The sequence below is a fragment of the Phlebotomus papatasi genome, chromosome 2, assembly GCF_024763615.1.
Source record: "Phlebotomus papatasi isolate M1 chromosome 2, Ppap_2.1, whole genome shotgun sequence".
In the NCBI taxonomy this organism is placed as follows: domain Eukaryota; kingdom Metazoa; phylum Arthropoda; class Insecta; order Diptera; family Psychodidae; genus Phlebotomus; species Phlebotomus papatasi.
In genome coordinates this window covers 92957559-92983973 of record NC_077223.1, presented here as the reverse complement: position 1 = coordinate 92983973, position 26415 = coordinate 92957559, and the positions used below count along the sequence as shown (strand labels likewise).

The window sequence follows — 26415 nt, the reverse complement described above, 5'->3', positions numbered from 1 at the left end:
AAAACTGATAGAAAAAATTACTTTTTCAAATATTCCTTTTTGTAAATGAGTTGTTTATAAATTATAGACGCTTATTTACATCTTGTTATATTATAAAGTCGTGTTATTTGAAACACAAATGGTCGGTTTGCTTATTTTGTAAAGTCTAAGGATCACGTTAAGAATCTCACCTACAATAAGCTGATCTAGGTTTATCACTAGTTTTTATTGTTTTAGTTTATAAGTAACCGGTAATAAGACCATTGAGTGTATAAATAAATAGTTAACATTTCATGCTCATATTGCTCGGAATTCAAAGAAACGCATCTAGAAGAGTACTGCGCATGATGGTAATTGTGTCCCACCTTGCACCCTTCATTATATTCAATATATAATATTATTTTTTTTATATTATACACACCATTTTAAAAATTAATGTTTGTCGTGAAAGCTCCAGTATATAATATTGAAAAGAGGTAGTCGCACGCTTGTTCCTTAAGGATATCACTTCATTTGCGTACTTTATGACCTTATAGGAGAAGAAAGTGTCATAGACAGCAATAATAAATAAGTGAAGAGTTGCAATACAGAATCATACATCATTAAGCAGAAGGCAACAATGAAGAAAAATGATCATTTTCCTGTCTTGACAGTCTGAAGAACAATTTGCATAACGAATTAGACATCAATCCATCAAAATGACAAATTCCATCATAAGAAATTCGAAATTTCTCCCACAATGAGCAGCTACATAAGCAGCAGGAGACCTCTCATGTTTGTTCAATGTGGGAGCAAAATGTGCCAGGGAAAGTACTTTGGAGTTCTTATCCTTGTGTCTTTCGTCACACTTGGCCAATCTGCCTTTAATCATGGTGATTTAATTTGGACTTTTGTTGTGAAGCATAAGCAAATGAGTGCGGTAAATTTAATCCTGTGCAAGGACAATCATCTCGTTGAAATGTCCAAAAAATTGATCAATTCTGGAGTACAAGTGAAATCAATGAAAATGCAGCAGGTCGATGTTCATCGTGATTTGCAGGACATTTTCTCTTGTTCCCTTTTTCGAAAAATCATTGTCTTTGACTTGGATTGTCCTCCCTACAGTGAGGATGTTCTGCATGGTCTTTCAAATCAAACTCTTTTTTCTCAATGCAATCATTGGCTTTTTCTGGAAAACAAGCGATTGGTATCTCTAGATGTTTTCGAACAACTTCCAATAAGTGTTAATGCAGAAATAACATTGGCAAGTCGAGAACAACAAATAATACAAGGAAATGCTTCAGAAATATCCCTAGACACAGGAGCTTATTGGCTCTACGATATGTGGTGAGATAATTAAATTAAAAAAAAAAACAGTGATAAGCCCAGATAATTATAAGTTGAGCTTTGGAGCGCGCCGATTAAAGTGTTCTTGGCGTTGTAATGAATAAATTTAGTTCGTCCCGATTTTTTATTCCCAAAAATTACGTAGTCAGTATTTGTGCGCAATCCGATTTTATTTCCTTAATTGCAACATAATTTAAATTTCTATAAAACCCATTGTCAAGTTTTTGAAATATTCGAATACGTCGCATTTTCGAAAATCAATTTTTCAATTAATCGCTCTTAGATTGAACACAGTTGCCTTTAGAAATATGCGAAAAAATCGTATACTTATGTAGCCCCACTTCCCCCTAATTAAATAGACGTTTATGATTAGTAAGATTGAACGTACTAAAATTAGGGTAAATTTTGCTCCAAGTAATTCGATTTCTTAAGTTTAGGTTAAATTACTAAAAGTTGCCTAATAGGCCGTTGAATTTATTTAAGTAACTGGTGGATGAAAAATTTCTAAAATCTCTATATCATTTTAGAATATTACGGATTAATAGCAGTTCATAAAAACTAAAAAAAAAGTAGTTTAAAACAGTTTAAAAATAGAGCACTCAATAGGTCAAGTGGTAGAGCACTCGCTCTATGATGCAAGTGTTCCGGGTTCGTATCCTCTTTGGGTGACTAGGAATTTTTCTGGCGTTAAAGGTGTTCGGATTGCATCCAGTGAGCTTCACTGCACTTGATTCCACGGGCATGGGACTGACAACCTCATCCCGTACAAGAAAAAATAATAATGCATGTCTAGAAATCCCCTTGCGGGAAGGCCTAGTTCCTTCATGGAATGTTGTGCCAGCATTATTATTATTATTATTATATAGGGCCCCAATAAGAGGACAAAAAATGGAAGAAGATAGGTGGTTACCTTTCTTCGTTTAATATACTTTTCGGATTTTTGAGATAAAATTTAAAAAGACAAACATGAATTGTTTAGATTTAAATGCATTTTAAACTTGAATGGTTTTCTTTTACATTTCTTCGCATCATTAGACTTCAAGCAATTATTCTAGCAGACTTATAATGCTATAACAGTTTTTATTAAAAAGTTCAACCGAATAATAAAAAAGAGTTTTGCAAATTAAAAATAGCACATTTCCAAAAGACTGACAAAATGAATAATGTTAAAATTCTTGAGCTCTCCTTGCATATTCCTTGGATGTTTGATGGTCATGCTTTCTGCCACCCTCCTTTATGTCCAGGTGACGCTAGAAGTCCAAGTACTAAGAATTACCTGGATGTCTCTCCAAGAAAAGGTTTTGCAATTTTCATTATTTTACACAAGAGCTCCAGGCTGACCAACAATTATACCTTTGCAACAGGATGCCACTTTTCAGAACATTTCAATACTCAATCTCCTTGACCCTTTCCTTTCACTTTAGGAATACTCCAGGTGCTACTATCTGTTTTGTCTCAGAATCTCTACGTTTCACTCTATCAGACACAATGGGTCTTTAAGGTCTTTAAAATCTAAAAGACTTTGGTGGTATTTTTTAAAGGCATCCTCTCCGTATTGCAACTGTTCCTCCGCGTAATTAAGGCTCCTTTTCTTTCTTGTCAATGCGATTTTATTTTTCAGAGAAAACCCAATTTATTCACTGAACCCATGAAAAAAAAACATTTCAAAAATTTTTGCGAGATTTCCTAAAAGCAGCTTTGAGTGAAACATAAACTTAGGGGAAAGCGCGATAGCTTCGGACAATTAATTTTTTTCTCTATGTTTCTTATGGATTTCACTCATTGTTCTTTTCTGAAAATTTGAGGCATTGGACTAGCTATTAAAATATAATATTATAATGGGCCAAATTCATTTACAACACATTGAAAAAAAAAAATTTGTGCGAAGCATAAATCGACCGAAGGTAGCGCGCTTTCCTCTAAGTCACTTTCATTCTATTTGCCTTCAAAGTTCCACAAATATTTTTTATACACCATATTAAAGGATTTATTTCTTTAATTTCCATTTTTGTCAATTCATTAATAATTGACAAATTCAGAAATTGTGCCGAATATGAAACAAAATCCTTTGATATTTTTTAGAATAATCCATAGAAAAAACAAAGAAAGATACAGCTCCCGTATTATACGGGCTTCAGACCTAAGGTTTAGCCATATGGCTTAACTTCTCTAATATCTTATTAGTCAAGATCTTTTAGAAAATGTTGACTTATGGTTGGATTATTAAGGGCAAATGTCCTATTACATTTTGAAAAATCAATAAAATCGGTTGCTGTTTAAGGTTTTGAGAGCCTTGGGAACTGGGCTAAACCTCTAGTCTGAATACGGTCTTAGGGTTCTAAATCTCAGGCGTGAATACATTTTTGAAATTCTTTTTTCAAGCTACGTTTACTGCTTGAAATCTACAGAGTGATCAGTTATAATCCCTCGATTTTGAGTTATATATTATTTTTCGACTCCTTACCCTCTAGGGATCGTATTTTGGTAGAATCTTGGAAATCTGAAGTTTCTGATTTTTTGGCGTTACACTGTGTGTCCGTCTTAGCGTCTGTGTGTTCTGTGTGGTCGGCTTTTACCACGACCAGAACCCAAACAGTTAGAGATAGAGACTTGGGACCTTCGGAGGATACCCCCTATAAGTCGACCCTGAGACCACTAAAATGCCCCTTATTATCCCCTCACTGCTCCCCTTCTCTAAAACCCTGTTTTTTAGGGTTGCTCGATAACGCATTGTGCGTTTTTTTCATGTTTTAGTTGTTGTCTAGGCGAATATTTCGTCCTTTTATGAAAATTCCGTTAAGTCATTCGTAATAACGACGGTCAAAGCTTAAAAAGGCTCAAGTGAGCGTATTTCTCAGCCAAATGGTATCATTTGGCTACCTCTTGGAAAACTGTTAAAGTCTTGGAAAACTGAACCGGTAATGAATCAGTTCATATTAACTAATTTTTATCTGAAATTCAGTTATGTTATTCCTAAGCTATTTTGGGCGATCTTTTAGGTAATTCAATCTGTTCAATATATCGGTTGTGAACCGGTAAACGGTAAATGAAGCGAAAGTACTTTTGAGCTATAATGCCTAAATCGGTTTGGGGAAATTTCGTATTTTACATGTTCGTATTGCACATTTCGTATTGCGGAAACTTCGTATTCTAGTACATTTCGTATTTTACCATTTCGTATTTCACATTTCGTCTTTCATACATTTTGTACAAAAATTGAACATTTCGTCTGCCATACATTTTACACAAACATATCAACCAATAAAATAAAAAAAATAAAAAGAAAAATGTCTGTGCTTTGGGAAGTTATCTGTATCGCCTGTTGAGGCAAAGGGAAATTTTCTGTGCTTTGGAAAATTGTCAGTAGCGCCTGTTCAATTTTTGTACAAAATTTATGAAAGACGAAATGTGAAATACGAAATGGTAAAATACGAAATGTATTAGAATACGAAGTTTCCGCTATACGAAATGTGCAATACGAACATATAAAATACGAAATGTAAAATACGAACAGTACGGCCATTAATGTGTAAGGTTCCCGTCTTAAATATTAGGTGAGATTCTTAACAATCTCACCTACTATAATCCTAACAAAATTTCATGTCGTCCGATCGACCTCAAATTTGGCCAAAATGTGTTTCGCCACTTCCTGATTCCGAATATATATGTGGCTAAGTTACGTTCCCGGCCGGCCGGCCGGCCGGCCGGCCGGCCGCTCTTTGGAGCTTAATAGCTCCTAAACTAAAAAAGATATCGACTTGCGGTTTTCGGCAAAGGTCATATATCGGGTGAAAATTGCAACTTGGTGCATAGAACCCCCACCCCCCACCCCTCCTTCCGCCATTTTGAAGACCCCCTTTTTTTTGTTTTCTCAATAGCTCCGCCCCTATGGCATTCAGCGGACTCAAATTTTAGTATGTTATAGCTGGACCTCAGAGCTTTCCATCAATACCAAACTTAAGGTCCCCCGACCCCCCTGACCCGAGCTATAAGGGTCCAAAAAAAATTTCTTAAAATGGCCATAACTCCGGTTCTAATTGTCAGAATTTAAAAAGTGAGGGCTTTTTGGAAAGCTCTCGTGAAATGCCACTTCTCCTTCTAACATTGCAAGTTCATAAAACCACCGCTAGGGGCGCTTTTTTTAAAAAGAAAATTTTTAAATCTTAAAAGTTAAATAACTCAAAAATTCCATTGTGCATCGGGCTGAAAATTTAGTATGTTGTAGCCGTTGATTATACCTATCAAACAAAAAAAACCTTAAGTCGATCCATAACCCCTGACCCGAGCTATAAGGGGTCAAAGTTCGAACATTGACCGGCCTCTATCTCCGGTTCTAATTAACATAGCGACCTAAAATTTACCTTTTTGGTTTCGTCTCGATGAGCACTTTCAGACGGAAGTTCAAAAAGTCACCACAGGTGGCGCTGTGATAGCGTCAAAATTCATCGAAATTCAAAGTCACTTTTCTCAAAAACGGCATTGTGCAAGTTAATGAAATTTTAGTATGTTGTAGTCCAGTCTAGGACGTTTCCAAAATGGTGCGTATGCGCGCTGTGGTTAAAACAGAACCGGAGATATGAGGGGTCAAAGTTCACAAAATTCAAAAAATCATATCTCCGGTTCTATGTGACCGATTTTGATGAGTGAGGGTTTAAACGAAAGATCTCACCAAATGCTACAACTTTCTAGAATATTTGAACTTCGTGGGACCAACACCAGGGGCGCCACAGTCGAAAAACCAATTTCAATATAACATAACCTCAATTATCTCGACTGTCGCTGAACCGATTTTGATGATTACTTCGACACAATTGTAGAACACATTTGTCTCTACATTTCGTCCATACATCATTTTCCGCTCAGACTACGCTATCACTCCGATTTTGCCGTTTAAGTGTGAAAAAAATGATTTTTCCCATAATAACGCTTTGAAATCACTCAGATGCCAATTTGACTGCCTCTACTCCACCAAGACACTTAAAATATGGTTTTAAATGGAAAGTCCCACAAAATACAACAATTCTTTGAAATAGTTGAAGCTCAACAAATGACTACTTGGGGCACTCTGGATGAAAAAACGAGTTAAGAAACAAAAAACCTCGCTTATCTTGGCTTCTGAGTAATCGATGAGATCATGTTCTATGGGAAAATTATAGAGAACATTCTGGTCTACATTTCACCCATATATCACTTTTCTGTCAGTTCATCCAAATCCTTGATATTTTGGTTTAAATACAAAATTTGCATAATTTCACGAATTTGATTCAAGATAACTGAATGGCGTCTCCCAACTTCAGCTCTAAATCGAATTTGCATGCACTCCGAGCTAGCTCACGTTAAGAATCTCACCTACATAAGCCGGTTAGGATTATCTGTCCTTTTATTGTTTTTCCTCAGTATTTGGGAGATATTTTAATTTTATAGATTGATGATTTTGGTATATATTTTTGTGGACGTTTTTGGTTTTAAAGGTTTTTCTACACAGGATACTGGTCAAAATAGGCCTAAAGGCCTAAGACCTTGGTAAGGGGGGACAGGTAAGGGGGGAAACAAAAAAAAAGTAAAATACGAAGTTTCCATATCTCGCCTAAATCACGAGTTCGAGCATTCCGTAGAGTTGGGCCGCTTTGTTACCCCTAATTCTCCTATTTTTAAACGAAATTCGACCTTAGCGTGATATAATTTAACTCTACGAATCAATTATGAAGATAAATTACATTTTATAATAAGGATCAATACCATTTAGAAATAGGAAAAGAAATCCTTATTTTAAAGCGGTTCCACTTCTCCCTAATATTAACGCTGTGCAATATTTCTGTATAACTTTACAAACATAAAATTATTTTATTGAAATGTTTAAGTTTTATACCTCATATCTCAAATTAACCAGGAAAAATTGAAGTATATAAAAGGATTGTTGAACAATGTGAATATGAATATTATATTAATATGAATAAATTATACAAGCTCGATTTTTGGGATGTAATTACTGACTTTTCAATGAAGGGTTTTAAAATAAAATCAAACTGATTAAAACAAGAATTAATGGGTAATAAATTTTATGTGTACTATATTTGTATGACTTTCGAGATAAAAATAGCAACTCTTTCTAAAATTTGATTTATAAATTTTAAATGATATGAGTTTAAAGTAAAATGAATAATTTTTTTTATTTACTTTTCTATTGGTCGACTTGAACATGCAAACTCTAAAAATAGTTTGATTAGATACATTTTTATCTCTTGGAATTCAAACTTAAAAATTAAATAATATTTCAAAAGTCTAAACGAACTTTGTAACCGTGTCATTAACCCTTAATATTCTTGAAGAAAATAATCGTTCTGATGTTTTACCCTGACTAATTTAATTATTATTGAGGGCTGTTGACTGAAGTTCTTATCCATATCGTTGACTATTAACGATAATGCGAAGTTATAACCGGTGCTATGAATAATTTAAAATATCGATTGAGAAAGGGAGATCAAAATCAACGGCGGGTTGAAGCATTAGGAATGGCGTTATATTGTTTCTAAGATTTGTCAGGAAGTTTTTTTTTCTTAAACAAATGACTCCTTTGGCATACATAATTGTAGAAGTGTTGGAGTCATAAAACCGTGAAAAATACACATCTGCAACGGCTTGGAAAAATTGTTCTCGTAGAGTAAAACAGCTGACGTCAACTTAGCTTCCATGTCTCTTCATAGTACAGTGCTATTTTAAAATATTTCCTGCCATATTTCATTTCATTATTTTAACCTGGTGCTCCTTTTTCCAGTATGTAATGATTACAATGTGATTTCCAGGAGTCCTGGAATTCCCCTTGGGGGTCGTCTGAATGTGACGTTTATTGGAAAGTACGAGCCGCAAGTCGATGGTGAAAATTTTCAACTGCGTTCGCATGAAACAAGTGTTATTCGTCGACATAATTTGAAAGGATTACCCCTTCGATGCATGATTGTCGTAAGTGACAACAGATTCTAATTTATTTCACTGTATTTAATAAAATTCTACACCGATTCCAAAGTGTCAATTGACAAAAAAATTAATTTCAAAATTTGTATGGCAAATTAAATATTTGTATTCAGTATTTTCAACCATTCGTGTGTTTCCTAATAAGATTCCAAGTAAGATTGACGAACCGTTTGAAGAGTATTTGAGCAGTCCTCATCAACCGGAAAAGGATTCACTGCATCGCTACAACTATATTGCTCACACTTATGTACGGGATATGTTTAACTTTACGTAAGTCGTATCTGAATACATTTAATAATTGAGTTTGTTCGCAAATTGCACAAGTTTCAGTGATATGTAAATCTGTTTCTCAGCGTCATTTTATTGTATAATAAATATGAATTGTTTTCTATCATGAGAATTTCAGCACAATTGCGTCATTTGACCCACAAGCACACAATTTAATCTTAAATGTCCATTATTAATCAATTATTTGTTTAATTGGTTGGTAAACTATTTTAAGTATACATTAGTTTCATTAGTTTACTTATTATCAACCGCTTAAAATGAAAATTGACAGTAAAAAATATGTGATGAGATGAGCATTAAAAATCTGAGATTAGTATTTAGGATTTAGGATAATGTAAAAACAATTGAGTCTTCTTTTATTTGAAACTCCTATGACGATTTTTTTTAAAATTTAAATTGAATATATTTATTTTTTACCAAAAAATTTAATTGTTCTTACACATTTTGATAATTAATAGAATACCTACTGTTTAGTTTCATTTCTAATATTTAAATTGTTTGTTTTATATACAAATTTTAATAAATTAGGGGAACTGTACCAAATTTCGGCCAACTTGCAAGTTCGAACACTTCATTTATTTCTCTGAATTCTAAAATTTTTAGTTTTTCATTCTCTAGAGCTTGTACAATGAAAAAAGAGGAAACTAGGCATCCTATCTTTGAGGAATGCTCGAACTCATGAGATAGAGAGGGCTCTGTGAATTATTTTTCGCATGGTCTTTTGGTGCTTACTGGTCTACTGGCTATTAAATTGATTCATAAATCCCAAAAACATTTCGAAATCCAAAATTTCGAAAGCAATAATCATTCTAGAATGTTCTGGCATGAGTCACAAACATACCGAAAAACAAAAACTGTAAATATGAGAATGATAAGTCATTCTCGGATATCTAACCGATTCATTGCTAATTTTAAGACCTTCCCAAAAATTCGGATGAAACAATATCGATTGAAAAATAGGCCCTATAAACTAGTTAAATTTTGTCTTAAAAATTCAAGATGGTGATTTTTAAGGTCATAGGTATGTTGGGACGAAATTTTCGCCTGAATCATCTCCAAAACATATCCAAAAATATAAGAAATTTTTAGGAACTGCTTTCAAGATGAACTAAAAAACATGATTTTGGAGGGGTGCCGGAGGAGGGAAAGGGAAATACTGTACTTGGTAATATTGACTTATCGAGGAGTCGTCGAGGACCGGAAATCAATATGATTTACCCTTTGGTCCATGGCCCTGCCCGTGTTACAAGCTTTCGAAGAAAAACAAAAGATTTTTGAAAAATATTTTAGAAAGATACATCAATTACGGGTATTTCACCGAATAATTACCGATTGAGTACCGACTAAGTCGTTATAGGTATATCATAACGGATGCTTTGCCGATTAATTACCGATTAAATCCGATACAGCGGGGTTATAAATTTCAAGATCTCTCAAAAAATCCAAATTGGAACAAATCTGTTGAAAATATACCCTCCAAAGTGGTTCAACTTTTACCTTCGAAAATTCGATATCGAAATGTTTTTTCATCATAGCTGGTCTAACTAGTTATCACACTTGCACATTAAAATTTTAATATGATTCACATTAATTGTCGTTGGTGAGAGTCAAATGTGTAATTTGTGTGTTTCAATAATTTTGTATTCAAAATTTGATCTATTTGTTGATAAAAAGATTGACTTGACCCGCAAAATTTGATACAAATGGATTTATAGCATTAATGCGAAAAATTAATTCGATTTTCTCTTTAATTTTTTAATGTGAAAAATATTTATGCTTTAGGTAAATTTAAACTTATTTTTACAGGCCAAGTCCACTTCTTTATCAATAAATAGAAAAACCCCAAATATTAAGTAACTTAAAGACACCAATAACATATTTGGACGCTCACAAGCGACAATTAATGTGAATCACATTAAAATTTTAATGTGCAAGTGTGATAACGCCGTAAGGTTGAAATATTCACCTTGACTACCCCAAAAACGTATTCGAAAACGGAAAATATCCTGGGAGTCGTTTTCGAAGAAAACCAGAAAAAACATGATTTTAGTGGGGTAGGAGGGGGGTAGGGGGAAAAAGACTGTCCTACATTATGTTGATTTATTGGGGGTCGTCGAAGACCGGAAGTCGATATCTCTTACCGCTTAGCCTCTAGTCATGTCATAAGTTGAAAAAAAGTGAATTATATAACTGCTCTCTCTTTGAGGTCAAATTGAGCTTAATGAAACTTCCTCATTTTCTTTATATATTGCAAATATATAATTTTAATGCACTGGACTATTTCTGCTATTTTGTACATTATGTAGTTTACAAATTTATTATTCAATTTACAATGTTTCGTGAAAAATGTCCATTCAAACGCTTTAATCATTTTGCACCGAGTGAGACTCGACCTTACAACTGTCGCACTCGAGTCTGAGGTCACACCGCCCAAGAGCCGAATGCTCTTAGCGAATTGGACCACAGACCCCCTATTTTTTAAAAATAGTAACCTTTACAAGATTGCTTAATTCTATATTGACTATGATTCTATAATGTATGGAGTAATTAAGCTATTTCTCTAATTGCTAGCTTGTTAATGCGACATTCACTGTCTTGGGGATATCCCAGGAATGGTACATTCAATGGAATGATTGGGTACCTGATACGGGGTAAAGCAGAAATTGGTGGATCACCTGGTTTCTTTCGCATAGAACGACATGAAGTGATAGATTATACAGTTGGAACGTGGATTGAAAGGTAACATCGAATTATTTTATTCTCAATAGCTTTTCACAGTTTTCCCACATGATCCCATTTTACAGAATGCTTGTATTCACGTAACATCCATTTTCAGTTATTTCAAATGCAAGATTCCATTGCGCTTTTTTATCGACTGAGTGAGATATGGATGCTATTTTTTTTGCTTCAATTCTAACTGATAAAGCTTAGAATGGAAAATGCCTAGTGGAATATTTTGGGGAATACATTTGGGCATTCTTCGGTGGATATTTTTTTTCTGTCTAAAACCATTTAATTTTCGTAAAACAGTTGTCGTTCGTTTTCTGGTCATTTTAAAATAGAACATTTTGGAAATAACCGCACAAGTACAAAAACTAATAAACATGCCTTGGTGCTTTTGGAAATTAGGATTTCAAAATACTGCTTGTATTTTATTATCCAATAGAATTCCAATGGCATATTAGATGAATTGTGCATTTCAAATAATATTTTAAGAGTATTTCGTGTGCTTCTATTAACCCATTAGAACCAAGAGGTATATCATTTTGGGGAGCTAGACGCAATCTGGCCAGGGAACTAAAAAGGAACCTAGGGAACTTTAACATTTTTCAGGGAACTCTCGGGGAACCCGAGGAGTCTTAACATTTTTCAGAGAACTCTCGGGGAACTCTGGGGACCCAAACATTTTTCAGGGAACTCTCGGGGAGTCTGGGGAACTCATATAATTCCTGTGAACCCAGCACTGAAAAAAAGAGGGTGCGATTAACATTTTTCCGTCAGAAATTTAACACTTTTTAGGTGTAAAAATATATCAACATTTTTTAATGTTGATTTTACACCTTATTAAGGGTAAATTAACATGAATAAGGGTACCTTTAACTCCTAATAACCTAAAAACGGTAATATTTACACCGATTTTGGATCAATACGTGGTAAAATTAACATTTCAGGAATGTTATTTTAAATTTTTCGGATTTCTCTCAGTGAGGGAACCTATACATTTTGTCAGGGAACTCGCAGGAAACCTTGCGAATCCATACATTTTTCAGGGAACTCTTTGGGAATCCGGGGAAATCATACATTTTTCGGGAAACTCATATTCTCCTGGGAACTCAAGGGACCGCTACATTGTCCAGGGAACTCTTGAAGAACCCGAGGAAGTCAAATATTTTTGAGGAATGTCTCGGAGAATTCGGAGAAGTCATATACTTTTCTAGGAACCCGGGCAACTCATATATTTTTCAGCGAGCTCTCAGTGCACCCGGGAGACCAGTAAAACTTTCAAGCAACTCACAGGGAATTCAGGGGATCCATATATTTTTTTCGAGGAACTGAGAACTGGAACCTCTATAATTGCTTATGAATAACCTCTTTATTAGAACAATGTACAAGAAATACAGGACATAGAGTGTTCATATTTTGGAATTAGCTCCTTATAAATGACAATTGTGAAAAGAATAAAATTTTTTGTCTATTAAAGGAGAGCGCTGAGCCCCTATCAAATATTCGTCTTACGGGTCATTAAATTAAATTTTATACATTTTATCTTTACAATCACCATCAATTCATAAAGTATAACTTTCTAAGAAAAGAATTTGTCACCTAGAATTTAAATCAGGAAAGAGACTGAAGGAAAATATCATCAAAATCGGCACAATATCAAGCTTTACATGCGTAACTTTGTGCATAAATTATGCGTAACTTTTAAGAAAACGAGAAAAGTGCAACAAGCAACAAAATGTTTTTCTAAGTCTAAGAGATTATTTTTACCACGTCATAGAACAACTAAAACAAATTTTAAATCCTTTCCCGATTGCAATTCGTATAACGATTGGCATAACAATGGAAGCTAATGGGTTAAACGAAACGCAAAAATTTGTTTTTTTTTAAATTACCTTTTGAAATTTAATTTTTAAAATGAAAATATTTCACTGATGTGAACGATAGCTTATTAAAAGTGCGGTAAATTCAAACTGTTAAAAAATACTTTCATATTTTTTTAACGAATAAACAACATAGAATTGTCCTACTATAAATATATTTTTCTGTTATAAATTACAACTGTATATCAATTTGCATATCAATTTGAAAATAAATTTCAATGAAAGCACAGAAATTTTTTTATCGAAATATTTGTCATTTAGACCTTGCTTCATGTTTCGCCATCCGGATACCACGGGGCTGATGCGTAACGTGTTCTTGATACCATTCAGTAATTATGTGTGGATATGTATATTTTTCGTGGGACTATTTTGGATACTTCTTGCAGGAGAAGTAATTTCTGTAGAGCAGCTGATTTCATCAAATACAGGTCAACTTTTATATTGAATGAATAATTTAGTCCTTTTATGGATTTGGCAACTCTTGGATATAAATGTTTATTGAAATTGAATATAAACAATTCCAGATGGTGTTAATGGAGAGGCTCAACGTGGGAATACAGTGAGAAAGAGTGAAAGTGGTTGTATTGCATCAAATTTCATTTTTCGCAATGTCATTAAAAGTTTGGTGAAATACTTTTCCGGAAATAAATCAAAACTTTGCTGGAGCACGAGTGACGACACGAAGAGAAAGCCAAACAGTCATGACAAATTCAAAAAGGATAGAGCCGATGGCTTGGAAAGGCATGAAAAAGAAAGTGGGGGCCAGGCTAAAAGGGGTGGTGACCCGCTGTTTCGTGCCCCAAACCCTAATCGCCTACAGGCCTCTCATCGTGCCACTGTGCAGAGATTTTATCAGCAGAAGGGGGAAAAAGCCCCCTACGCTAAAATGGGCGAGAAGTCAGTGATGATTGCCAACACGAAGAGTAACATTGTTGGGGAGGCCAATGGTGAGAGGCGTAATGTGATTAAAATTCATAACAGTTACAGGGGTATTATTGAAAATTATGAGAAAGAAAAGTCAACGAGTCGAATTCATCCTGTTGCTCAGGACGAACATTCATCTTTACTTGAATACTACTCGCGAAGCCTCATCATATTTCTTCGTGCCATCTCTCAACAAGGTGATCACACAATAAAATTGATGATTGCATATATTTCATTTCAACACTAACCTGTGTTCCTGTAAATCACTTTTTTCTCCTCTCTACAACAGAAGTTCTATAATGTTGTAAATTAGAATTAGAAGGGTATGCGGATTTAATCAATTTACTTTTGTAGGTTTGTTTTTTCTAATCCTCTAATTTTGTCAACAAGGACGTAGCGCTGTCGGTCCTCCTTCTCGATATTAAATAAATTAAAAAATAAATAAAATTAAAAGTAATACAGGAACACGAAAATTTAGCTCACCTTCTGGCCATTTTCACCCAAGGAAAGCGCCTTTTCTGGCTTTCGAAAGGTCATTCGTTGAATTTTATGAGCTTTTCAAAGTGTTTAAAATCATTCAATTTCGATTGAAAACGAACTTGTGGTGTAAAAAACCTAATTTTAAAAACTGGAAACTGATTTTTGGGGATTGGGAAATTTTATGATAAATTTTGCTAAAAAAACGCCACAATTTCGTTTTAGAATCTAAGTATCTTACGTTTTCTAACCAAAATAATTAAAATCGGTCTTAATCACTCCGGCACACCTTTAGATCAGAAAAATTTCATGAAGTTGAAATTCGAAACCCTATCTTTCTCACATGTTTCGCATATGACTTTCTCATTCTTTCGCATACCAAATTCGATTGAGCTAAATTGAATTTGGAGTGATGTTTAAGAGAAGAAGAAGAAGAGTGCGAAAGAATGAGATAGACATATGCAAAACATGTCAGAAAGAAAGGGATCCGAATTTCGACTTCATGAAATTTTCTTGATCTAAAAGGTGTGCCGGAGCCATAATTGACAAATTTTTGAAAGGCACTTTGCAGAAAAGTCTTGGACCCTCGTAAAGAGTATAAGGGTGTTGGTATTACTTGTGACCAGTTTTTACTTATGGCCTCATCGCAATTTTTCTCAGAAAATTATTTCGAAAACTGAAAAAGTGCGATTTGCGATCATAAAACATTATTATTATTATTTTTTTTAATTTTGAGGTTTTTCGAAATCATTTTGTGACAAAAGGTGAAGTTTTTTGCCGCCGCCCCATTTTTCAAATTTTGATAAATACTCGGCATTTTTTTTTTTTTGAAAAATTGTTTTGATCTATTAAGCAAGTTTTCGGATTATGAAAGCAGCCGTGGTGATCACGATGGGGCTTAAATTTCAATTATTAAAGATATAAAGAAACACATTAATATTTTTAATTGGAATTTTTACTCAAGAAAAAAACCATATATAGGAATATTTTCGAGAATTACTGCTCGAACTCAAAGAGAGAGCAGTTACATAATCCATTATTTTCAATTTCTGATAGGCTAGAGGCCAAATGGTAAGAGATATCAACTTTTGATCATCGACGACCCCCCTCCCATAATTAAATATTATCTAGGACAGCGTTTTTCCTCTTTCCTCCACCCAATTCTTCCCCTCTAAAACCATGTTTTTTGGTTTATTTCGTAAACGGCTCCTACAATTTTTTTTCATTTTTGTATTTATATATTGGGGATAGTCAAGGTGAATATTTCGTCTTTAGACACCTATGTTCGAAAACCATTTCGATATTGAATTTTCTAAGGTCACAGTTAAATTATTTTGGACGGCCTATTTTTTTAATAGATTTGCTTTAATTTGGATTTTTGAGAGATCTTGAAATTTGTAACACGACTGCATCAGATTTAATCGGTCATGAGTCGGTGTAGCACTCGTATTTGATGTATATCTTTCTCAAAAAAAAATTCAAAAATATTTTTAATTATTGTTCGAAATCTTGTGACACAGCTAGAGGCCAAACAATAAGAGATATCGATTTTCGGTCTTCGACGCCTCCCCCCCCCCCCATAAGTGAACATTTTTTTTTCTTGTTTCCCTCTTTTTCCCAACCAAAACCATGTTTTCTGGTTCGGAAACCGCTCCTATGATTTCTTTGATTTTTGAATATATTTTAGAGGCAGTCAAGGCAAATATTTCGTTTTTTGACATTTGTTCAAAAACCATTTCTAAATCGAATTTTCGAACACCAAAGTATAACCACTTTGGAGGGTCTGTTTCAAAGGATTCGCTTGAATTTGGATTCTTTTGAAAGATCTTGAAATTTCCAACTCTACTATACCCCACTTAATCAGTAGTGGTGAATCGGTAATATATCCGTAAATGATTTACCTTTTTCGGATTTACAGCCTCATGGATAGATGGTTTCTGACAGACATTGCCAGAAACGCGAAGATTATGTTGAGAAAAGTGATTCCTACGGGGTGGAAGGTGGAAATTTTCGGAATTGAAAAATCAAGGGATTGCATTAATCTCTCTGTAGAGTTCTAGTTAGCAGTAAAACTCGGTGTATTTAGGTTAGGAGAAAAAGTACGATTTCAGTAGGGGAAGACTTTCAGGCTTCGCAAACTCTCTGGCTTCGAACACTTCGTATTTTTCCCATTTCCTTTAATTATTAATTATAAATCGTATCGGGATATATTGTTACAATGTAATCAGATTATATTGTTGTTGATCCCATGTTGGATGAATCTGCTAAGTCCGTTTGTAGACCCGCCCAGAAGCGCCTTCCCTGCAGTGTGGATGCATCTTCCATGCTCCCGGAGTTGTTGGGCAGAGACAGTGCATTGTTATTATGTTTTATTCCGTGTGAAAATGTCTTTTTCTGAACATTCACTTGTAATACACCGGACGGAACTCGAACTCACAACTGTGAGAGTCGAGTCGGAGATCAAGGGCCTTGCCTATTACGCCACTGAGATCCCCGTTTCCTTTAATGAATCTCACTTATCATCAGATTTTTAAAAGGAATATGAGGAAAATACGAAGTGTTCGAAGCCAGAATGTGCGCGAAGCCTGAAAGCTTTCCCCTACTACTACCATAGTCATATTTCAATATGCTCGTACATACTCATAATGTATCCATTTTCATTGTGTTTAGTCTATTATTCTATTCTAACTTGTGTTTTTTAATAAAACATTTCTTACTGAAAACATTATATACAATTCCAAGTGAAAGAACATTATAAATTTCCAAGTAAACCGTAAATAGTAGCTAGAAGAAGAGTCTATTGACCGACCATGCGGACAATTTATATCAGTTTGCACTTAAATATACATAGAGTGCATGGGTAACAGTAGAAAATTTATTGAAAGAAATATGAAGCTGTGCTCAGATGAAATTGCCTTGCAGCAATTTGAGCAAACAATCGATTTCAGTTGTCTTGCCTATGGATATGGACTGTGTCCTTTTTACACATTCAATTCTCCATTTATTTCTAGATGAAGGCTATTTACACAATCTATCCAATAAAGCACAATGAGACAAATATTTTTCTGTTCGCATGATTACTTGTGAATTCGTATACTATACTATCATTTTTATTTCTGTGTCTTGTTCAGGAATTGAGGATGCAGAATCACCCACAAATATTTTTACTGGTCGCCTTGTAATGCAAATTCTAGTGATATTTGCTTTTTGCATCTTTCAATTCTACTCAGCCAGTATTGTGGGCTCTCTGCTCATGGAGAAACCAAAAACGATAAAAACACTGAGAAATCTCATTGATAGTGGCCTGGAACTTGGAATTGAGGACAATCCATACCAACGGGATTTTTTTGTGGTAAAATGATTGTCTTTTTTATCGCATTATATTTTGAATGTTAGTAGATATTCATGATAATATAAGTTTAAAGGCAAGGTTTGGTCTTTTCTGAATAGAGATTCCTGAGCATTCATAGCTGGAGTTTGGCCAAGAAAAAAGACATTTGAAGGTTGGTTTCGAAAGCCAAAGACAAGGCATTTTTACTTCTCGTTTAATTCGTGTGGTGGCTGAAGTACATATACTTCAATGTTGAGAGTCGACCGTTAGGATGATATGAGTCAGATTTTGGAATTTCGGTCTAAAAACTTTCTTGTTCGTTTTTATTTATTTTATTTTATTTATTTATTTTATGATCGAAACGTCGGCCAATAAAAACATAAAGAAGAACAAGAAAGTTTTTAGACCGAAATTGCAAAATCTGACTCATACACTTCTGTTAGAATTTCGAAGTGTCTCGAGTATCAGTCTTCTTTTTATTATGATCAAATTCAACTTTTAATAGTCCTTTCCTATTATAATTCTCCTTAGAATCACTTAATAGCTTTTTTGACAGCTGCTTAGCGTGGTATTTTATAAATTTTCCAAAGTTTTGTTTCAAAATTTGATATTGAGTTTGAATTTTTCGAATATCAAGGAAATCTTGTACAAATAGTACTTCATGTGTTCCATGCGTCTTTTAGCTAAGATACTATTGGACAATCAAACTCCAGGTATGAATACTCAAAATGTCTCCAAGTACCTTAATTTTTTATTAAATATTTTTAAAATATTTTTATTTTAAAATGAACTTAATGAACGATTTTGTCAAGATTGCACTTTCTTTTATTTCTTATTCTTTCTCTCGTGACTTTTTCTCTTACTTTTCGTTGCCCAAATTTGGGTTTTGGTTTATAGCTACTATATAGGTAGTAAAAATTTTTTCAATATTTTTTTTACTAGACGTAGATCGATCAAGGATCGTTGTCATGATGACTTTGCATGACAAAAGCAGCACCTCGTTTATTAAGCCACTGAAATCAATTGAATAAATTAAACAAATTACCCAAGGAGCATTTATCGCTATAAATGAGTAGAGATGTCTGATATCTGTACTAAAATAATGGCGAAGATTTTACAAATTTCTTCTATATAACCGCATAAAACAGGTCCATATTCGGGTGAATGGGGAATTTTTACATCCGAAAAATAACAATTTTTCATATTAGACGTAATCACGTCATCATGCACAGTAAAATGTATCGATTATGACCAAATAAAATATTATCACTATACAATATCAATTTTATAACTACTGACTGCAGAATTCTTATTTCTTCTGCATTTTCATTTAAAACTTACTCAACTATATTCCTTAAATGAATAATTATTTATCCTGAAAGATTTAGTCAGATTTTCTGTGCCTCGTGCATTTTTATTGCGTATGAAGGTTTAATGCAATGACTGTTTTCCGTTAGAAAGTACAGTATTAGAGAATAATATTTCATTCCCGACCTGAAATTCTCAAGGGAAAGCTGCTAAATTAAAGAAAATAAAATTAAATAAATTTATTGCTATTTTTATCATACCATTGAAAAACTTAAGGATATCAGATTTTTATTGCTTGTATTGATAGAATACATCATTTTAAGCACAATTCTGGACAAATATTGAGGCTCATCAATGTTATGTGGATAATTTTACATTAAATTGTGTTTAGCGACATCAATTTTCTGTAATTTTCCACGCCATAATCTTCTTTTTGTTTCGAAAAAATAAAATTATGGTATGGTAACCTGAATAAATAAAAAATATAGAAGAAAACACGCCTTGACATATTTTTGTGATTTTATTTACATTATGTTGTACATTATATTCACATCACAGATTCTTTATAACAATAATGTTACTGCACATTAGCAATGTCAAAACACTGCAATTTTGCGCTTTTTATGAACATTTTCTGCATTCTGGGCACTGTTTCTGTAATTTAGTTTCACGTCAGCAGATCAGGGAGCGGTCCTAATGCTTACAATTTCGCTACACTGCAATTAAAAAAGGAAATATTAGCTCTCACGAACAAAGTATTAATTCACAATTTTTCCACTAATTACACTTACTTTTTCAAATTTGATCCCTTCCAACTATGTACTCGACTCCAATGCAAGCGCTGGTGCACTTCAAGTCTTTAATTTATGTTCAAAATCACTTTTTTCACAAACTTTCACTGGAATATGAATCTCAGCTTAGTAAACAAAATAGAATTTGACAATCTGGCAGCGTCATACAAAAAGAACACAAGTTGTAAGCAACTTGTCTCCTTTATAAAACAAATGTAACTAATAAATATCAAAACGTGATGTTCATACAGTTTCACGGAATTATGTGAACATAACAGCAAAAATATGTAAGATAATTATACTTTCGATACTTTTGACATAGATTTATACATTTTCACTCAAAAATATAATATATTATAACTTATTTATGGATCTAAAAACATTTAGTCGTAATTTTAAGGGGAAATACCGATATATTAACTGAAATTTAACAAATAAAACGTATTATTTATGTTAATAAAAAATAACTGATATTTTCTTTACAATTTTTAGATAAGTTATTTTTCTGATATGTACCTCATATAATTTTAAGTTAATATACTTCCATCTTGTTCATATATTATGTTTTTTAGAAATAGCTCGATTACATTAAAAATATGTTGGTTACATTTGAGACATACATTATTTGGATATCAAATGCCCCTTGGGTAATATACTTATCGCGTTATTGGAACGTTAATAAATATTGAAACTTGGGGCTCTACCGAATACGCGGTAGCGCCGTACACTGCGATCTTTTAATTAGATATTAGACTTTAGAGGTAGTCAAGACATGTATGAATTCATTGATACTAAAGGGATGCTTGAAGAGAAATCGTCATAATCCAAGTAGTTTAGAAATAAAAATCACTGTTCGGTGCTGATAGGGTAAGTGTGTCAAATTTCGGCATAGTTGCATATAAGCACCGAAGTCCTCAGTTTGAAATGCAATAATTTTAATTCATTTTGATATTTTTTGTTACTTCCTTTTCGGGAGGGTTGTGCGGAACTTTGAAAATTAGTTTATCATCTTTGTTTTCTTTAAATTAATTCCTAAATTATTGAAAAATTAATAAAAATATGAGCATTGCTTTGGGTAGTATTCCGGCCACTTTGAATGAAATTCCGGTCACCTTTTGTAACGCAACGGATAGAAGATTTCAAAATGTCAAACGGAAGGAGTTTAATATTTGGTTTAATACGTTTATATGACCTACAATCCCTGAGGTCTTCCGTGTAATTTGTCCTGAAGACCTGAAGAGTAGGATCTCAAATTTACAAGCAGATTCCCGTAGCAATTTGCCCTTCCTGAACTCTTCCAAGGCCTTTTCCACATCATATTTTTCATAGAAGCGATGGTTTTTTTCTCTGGACTTTGTAGAACTCAGAAATTGAAAAATAAACACAAAGTGAATAAGAAATTTAGGAAAGCAAAAAATGTTGCCGGAATAGGCAACAACAAACACCGAAGGAAAACCTTCTGCACTTCCCTATAAATCACAAGACTGCTAGAAACACAATCGATCTGTCACATTTTTTGTAAGACTCTTTCCACACTGAGTTTTTCATAAATTAGTTTTTGATGGTGACCACCCCGCTCTGAAAAAAATTGAGGGGCCGCCACCGTCACAATTTTTCGAACCCAAAACTCTTTCGTTACTGGGAATGCAATATAAATTTAAATTATATCTAAAATTTAACGGTTTTTGTGTTAATACATCCTAAAATGAATAAATATTTAAAAGCAAAATGAATTCATTGACTATTCAAAGATTACACACATAATTTTAATTAATTTATTTGCATGGCCGAAATTACACTCAAAGTGGCCGGAATTAGAAGCTGACCTTATGCTAGACCGGTTAGACCATATATAGCAAATCTAAGTAAATTGAATAAACAACATGACTGGCCGAGTTTACGAATCGGCCGTCCACAGAGCACTTTACATTACTTTATGGTGTTGATTCAATATTCATTGGTCGATACATGCTTCACTTACCTGTGTATCTTTCATAGATTTTATTAAAAAAAATATATATTTTAACCAGAGAACAACAGATCCTGATGCTTTGGAGTTATTCAGAACTCGCATAGAGTATGTTACGAAGACTAACCAAAAGATGGATCAGTGGTACCTTATTCCAGAAGGAATGGCAAAGGTGAAGAAAGGTGGTTTCGCATTTCATGCTAGTGTTGCAGGATCCTATAAAATAATGACTGATACATTTACTGAGAAAGAAATTTGTGACCTTGTGGAGATTGAAATGTTTCCACCTGGAATCATGATGAGTATGGTCCAGAAGAATTCACCATATCGCAAGATGGTAACATATGGATTGAGAAAAGCCACTGAAGTGGGACTTCTTCATCGACAAAAACTCTTTTGGCATGCTCGTAAACCCAAATGTACTCATCAAATTCAATCGGCAGACCTTATAGTTGGAATTGAAACACTCACATCAGCATTCGCACTTCTAATGTTTGGATTTGGACTCAGCATTAGCATTTTCTGCTTTGAAATTATTCACAAGTGCATAATCAATCGTCTGAAACGGACATAAATTCTTCAAGCAAACATCCCAAATTGTTGATAGAAAATGCAGCAAAAGAATTTGGCACTGGAATGATAAAGAGACTAATGAACAAATCTTTCGTTTATTTTATCATGTCATAATGTTTCTCATGTATAACATAAAAGTTAAAAATTAACAGAAAATAATTTTGTACACCACGAAATTGCAATATTTTTACTTTCTATATAAATTTCGTTTTTTTTCTTCTCAATTCATTCAATTTCAGATTAAAATTTAATTCCTTACATACTTACAATATGTCTTTTTGTTGCCTTATGATACAAGATTTGATAGCACGATATTTATTTTACTATAAATCTAAGTTTTTAGCTATTTTGGAACTCATTTAAAACTCGTAATAATTCCTTTTCTCTCTAGTTTGAAGTATGATTCGTCTGAGACTTCAGAAAAACCCATATTTACAATTTAATAAATTGAAAAAAATTATTATAAGCTAGGTTGTGTCTTTAACTACAAATTGTATTATAGTCTAAATTCAATCCCTCATGGTAAAACCCTTTTTTTCCTAATTAATTTCGTAGATTTCTGAAATTTAAACTCTCCTGCTTGAATTAATATTGCAATTATTTCACAATCTGTTGAATCTAATGATTGATTTTACTAACTAAATGGAATTAATTCTGTTGAATGAAATGTCAATTCTTCAATTTAATTAAAAATTCACATTTCACTTCATTAGATAAAGTTTGGGAATGGTAATGAAGTCAACTTTCAGAAGAGATGTGAAATAGAGAAGTTGAGGATATGCTTTTAGAGGTAGAAATCAATATGTTTATATTCGTATCGTAATTTTGAGGCATTTAACTTTCTGTACAGACTTATAAGAATATCCTTGAAGCACAAAGTCTCACAGAGAAAGTCTAATAGATAAGTTTTAATTTGACTTTCTTCTGCTTGATTCAACGCAAACACTTGTTGAAGATTAAAAAAAAATCTTTAACATTTATTCAGAAGCTGTGATATAATATTTTTAGTAATGGGAACCGGCGAATGTCGGGGAAGGAAAGGTCAGCTTAGAAATTTCTGATTCTTCCCAAAGTTTTTGGATCAGATTCTACTTCTAAGTCCTTCCTCAGTCAAATCTTATCTATTTCATAATATTGTTCGTAAATGTTTGTGAATTCCTACTGGAGACTTACGAAATGCTTGTAAATCGTATAACCCACAAAAGAGTTCGTAAAAGTTTGTACTTTTTCCACAAACATTGTTCGTAACTTGAGCACTTTACGAACATTTTTTTCTTTTACAAATATTTTTTCGTATAGTTTTGTTTGTCTGACATAACTTTACGAACAAATGACAAAATCTACGAACATTTTTTTGTACGTTTACTAAAATTTGCGAGCATAGGGGAAACTGGGGTACCACCAAATACGGGGTAGTACCAAACACTGCGATTTCTTAATCAGATATTTGACTTCAAAGGACAAGATTTATAGATATTTATAGGCGTTATAGGGATGTTTGTTCACTAAAGAAATGGTCGAACTAGTCCAAGTAGTTCAGAAATAAAAAATAGTGTTTGGTGCTACCCTGTGTTTGGTGGTATTCCAATTTCCCCTATGTCCATAAAAAAAAAACAAAAAATGTTCGTCAAGTGTTCATATTATAAACAATGTTTGTGGTAAAGCACAAACTCTTACGAACATTTTTATGGTTTATACGATTTACAAGCAGTTAGTAAGTTCCCAGTAGTGATTCACAAATATTTACGAACAATTTGACAAAATATTTCTTTCTGCGTAGGATTCAGAGCACTGCAGTTCATTTTTGTATATTTTAAATAAATATTTTCTAGTTAAAAAAAACTCAATGGCCTCTTAGGGATTTCTTTGTGAGATTGGTGGTTCCCATTACTAGTATATAACGAGTAGAAAAATATTTTAAAAATAATATTTTTTGGTTATTACAAATTCTAGATGTTTTTTTTTAGTGATTCTTTTTTATTCATTGCTCTTCAATTCATTGAGCTGCGCAAGTGCAAATTAGACAATAAAGTTGTTTGTGTATCCATTTTATTTGTTAGAAATTTATATATTATGTAGGCAGATGGGTAGTACTCAACTTGGTTGTTTTTGATTAAATTTGAATATTCTCAAAGTCTATTGCACAATTGAACAAAAACATGAATACTTTATGCATTTTGAATGAAAATAACAAAACGTTTGATATTTTAAACATATAATCAATGAGATAATAGAAAAAATCCCTCTGTTAAATAAATTGTATAGAAGAACTTGTTAAAATTCCATGAAAATGTTTAAAAATAAAGATTTATTTAGAAATAAATTTATTGAGTTCAAGGAGTTTTGGAAGAAGCCTTCTTTATTTCAGCGTCATTGAACCTTACCTAATACGGGCATTATGCCGGTTTCAGACTGGAGGTTAAGCCCAGTTCCTGAAGGTTTCAAAAATCTAAATAACAAGCAATTTTATTGATTTTTCAAAATCTAATAAATCATTTGCCTCTATAATCCTTTCCTAAACAACAATTTTCTAAACAAATCGTGCCTGATTAGGAATTAGAAGAGTTAAGCCAGATGGCTAAGTCTTAGGTCTGAAGCCCGTATTAGACGTAAAGTTTAGCTATATGGGTTTAACTATTTAGATTTATTTATTAAACAAGATTTTTGAAAAAAAAATCAGTTAGGATTCGATATTCAGTGTAAATCATCCAATTGAAAAAGAAAAAAAAACACAAATATTGCTATTTATTCCAGATTTGCGTAACTGGCCTAAACCTTAAATCTGAAGCTCGTATAACCCTTGTCCGTATGGTATCTAGCTCCGTTAGAACATGATTTAAGTTTTATATAAGTAATGAATCAAGAACGAATGGATTATTGGGAACAGCAAATAAATCACATTTCAAGATGGTGTATCAAATCTGTCTTTCCACCATACTTTCTACCATTTGGGATATCACGACATTTTGTTTTTCAAATAATATATTTCCTGCAGGAGCGGTAGTTAGATAAGTTGGCGACAGCCATACTTAGACAAGATGGGGCAGTTTCGCGACGCTTAATTTATTTTTAAAGTCATTTATTCATTAATTTTCAACCGCTATGCCGCGAGTTTAGGACACCTAGGTTAGCAGCCCACGTCTTTCGATTCTTCACCATTTTAGGGAGATGTTCACGGTCGATTCCAAGGTGCCCCAAGGTAGGATCCTGAATTTGATTCGACAACCTTGGCCTAGGTCTGCCCCGAGGGCGACGCTTCCTCACAATGGCTTGTATAGCTGTTCTGGTGATAGTTCTGAAATCTTAGTTGTCAAATAGATATACATTTTTTTTTACTTCTTCGTTTTGAACATTCACTATCAGATACACAGCCTACAATTTGAAGATAATTAAATTATAACCCCAAAAGGTATAACTTCGGAAGTCAACTATGTGTAAAACTGCCCCAATTTTACCTCGACCAACAGTTCCGTAGATGCAGGTAACTTTGTTCTTCGCGGATGACTTTGCCCCCTCGTGTTAGTAAAATTTTCTTTAATTCTAATGTGTAACAACGATCCTCACCGATCAGACATGGTATGGATCTGATCGGTAAAGATCATTCTTAAGTGCTAAAATTAACGAAAAGCTTACGAATAGGAGGGCGGCAAAATCACCGACGGAGGACAAAGTCACCTGTATCTACGGTAAGTTTGCAATTAAATATTCATAGGGGAAATTCTCTTTGTTTGCAAAGAACTAGTTCGTCATTTCTAAGCCATATGATAGATCATTATTGAGCTCATGAAACGAGATAAGAAATGGTAGGCCAGCTTTTTGCAAACAAAGATAAAATTCGCATCGTTTGAAGGTTCACTTTGTGCGAACCATGCC

At 33.5% G+C, this 26415-nt stretch overlaps 1 protein-coding gene across 1 annotated transcript; it reads left to right on the top strand.

The window, feature by feature from the left end:
• The first annotated feature begins 775 nt into the window (after positions 1–775).
• LOC129801075 (ionotropic receptor 75a) lies at positions 776–24865 on the top strand. Its single transcript, XM_055845834.1, has 8 exons — positions 776–1305; positions 8109–8265; positions 8423–8547; positions 11137–11304; positions 13431–13597; positions 13694–14116; positions 17702–17922; positions 22031–24865. The coding sequence occupies exons 1-8, from the start codon at positions 776–778 to the stop codon at positions 22541–22543; spliced, it is 2304 nt and encodes a 767-aa protein (XP_055701809.1). The 3' UTR covers positions 22544–24865.
• The last annotated feature ends 1550 nt before the right edge of the window (positions 24866–26415 follow it).

Coding starts and splice junctions, on each gene's coding strand:
- LOC129801075 (XM_055845834.1), top strand. CDS start 776: ATGTGCCAGGGAAAGTACTTTGGAGTTCTTATCCTTGTGTCTTTCGTC. Junction 11,305..13,430: donor GTTGGAACGTGGATTGAAAG/GTAACATCGAAT, acceptor TTTGTCATTTAG/ACCTTGCTTCATGTTTCGCC. Junction 13,598..13,693: donor GCTGATTTCATCAAATACAG/GTCAACTTTTAT, acceptor AAACAATTCCAG/ATGGTGTTAATGGAGAGGCT.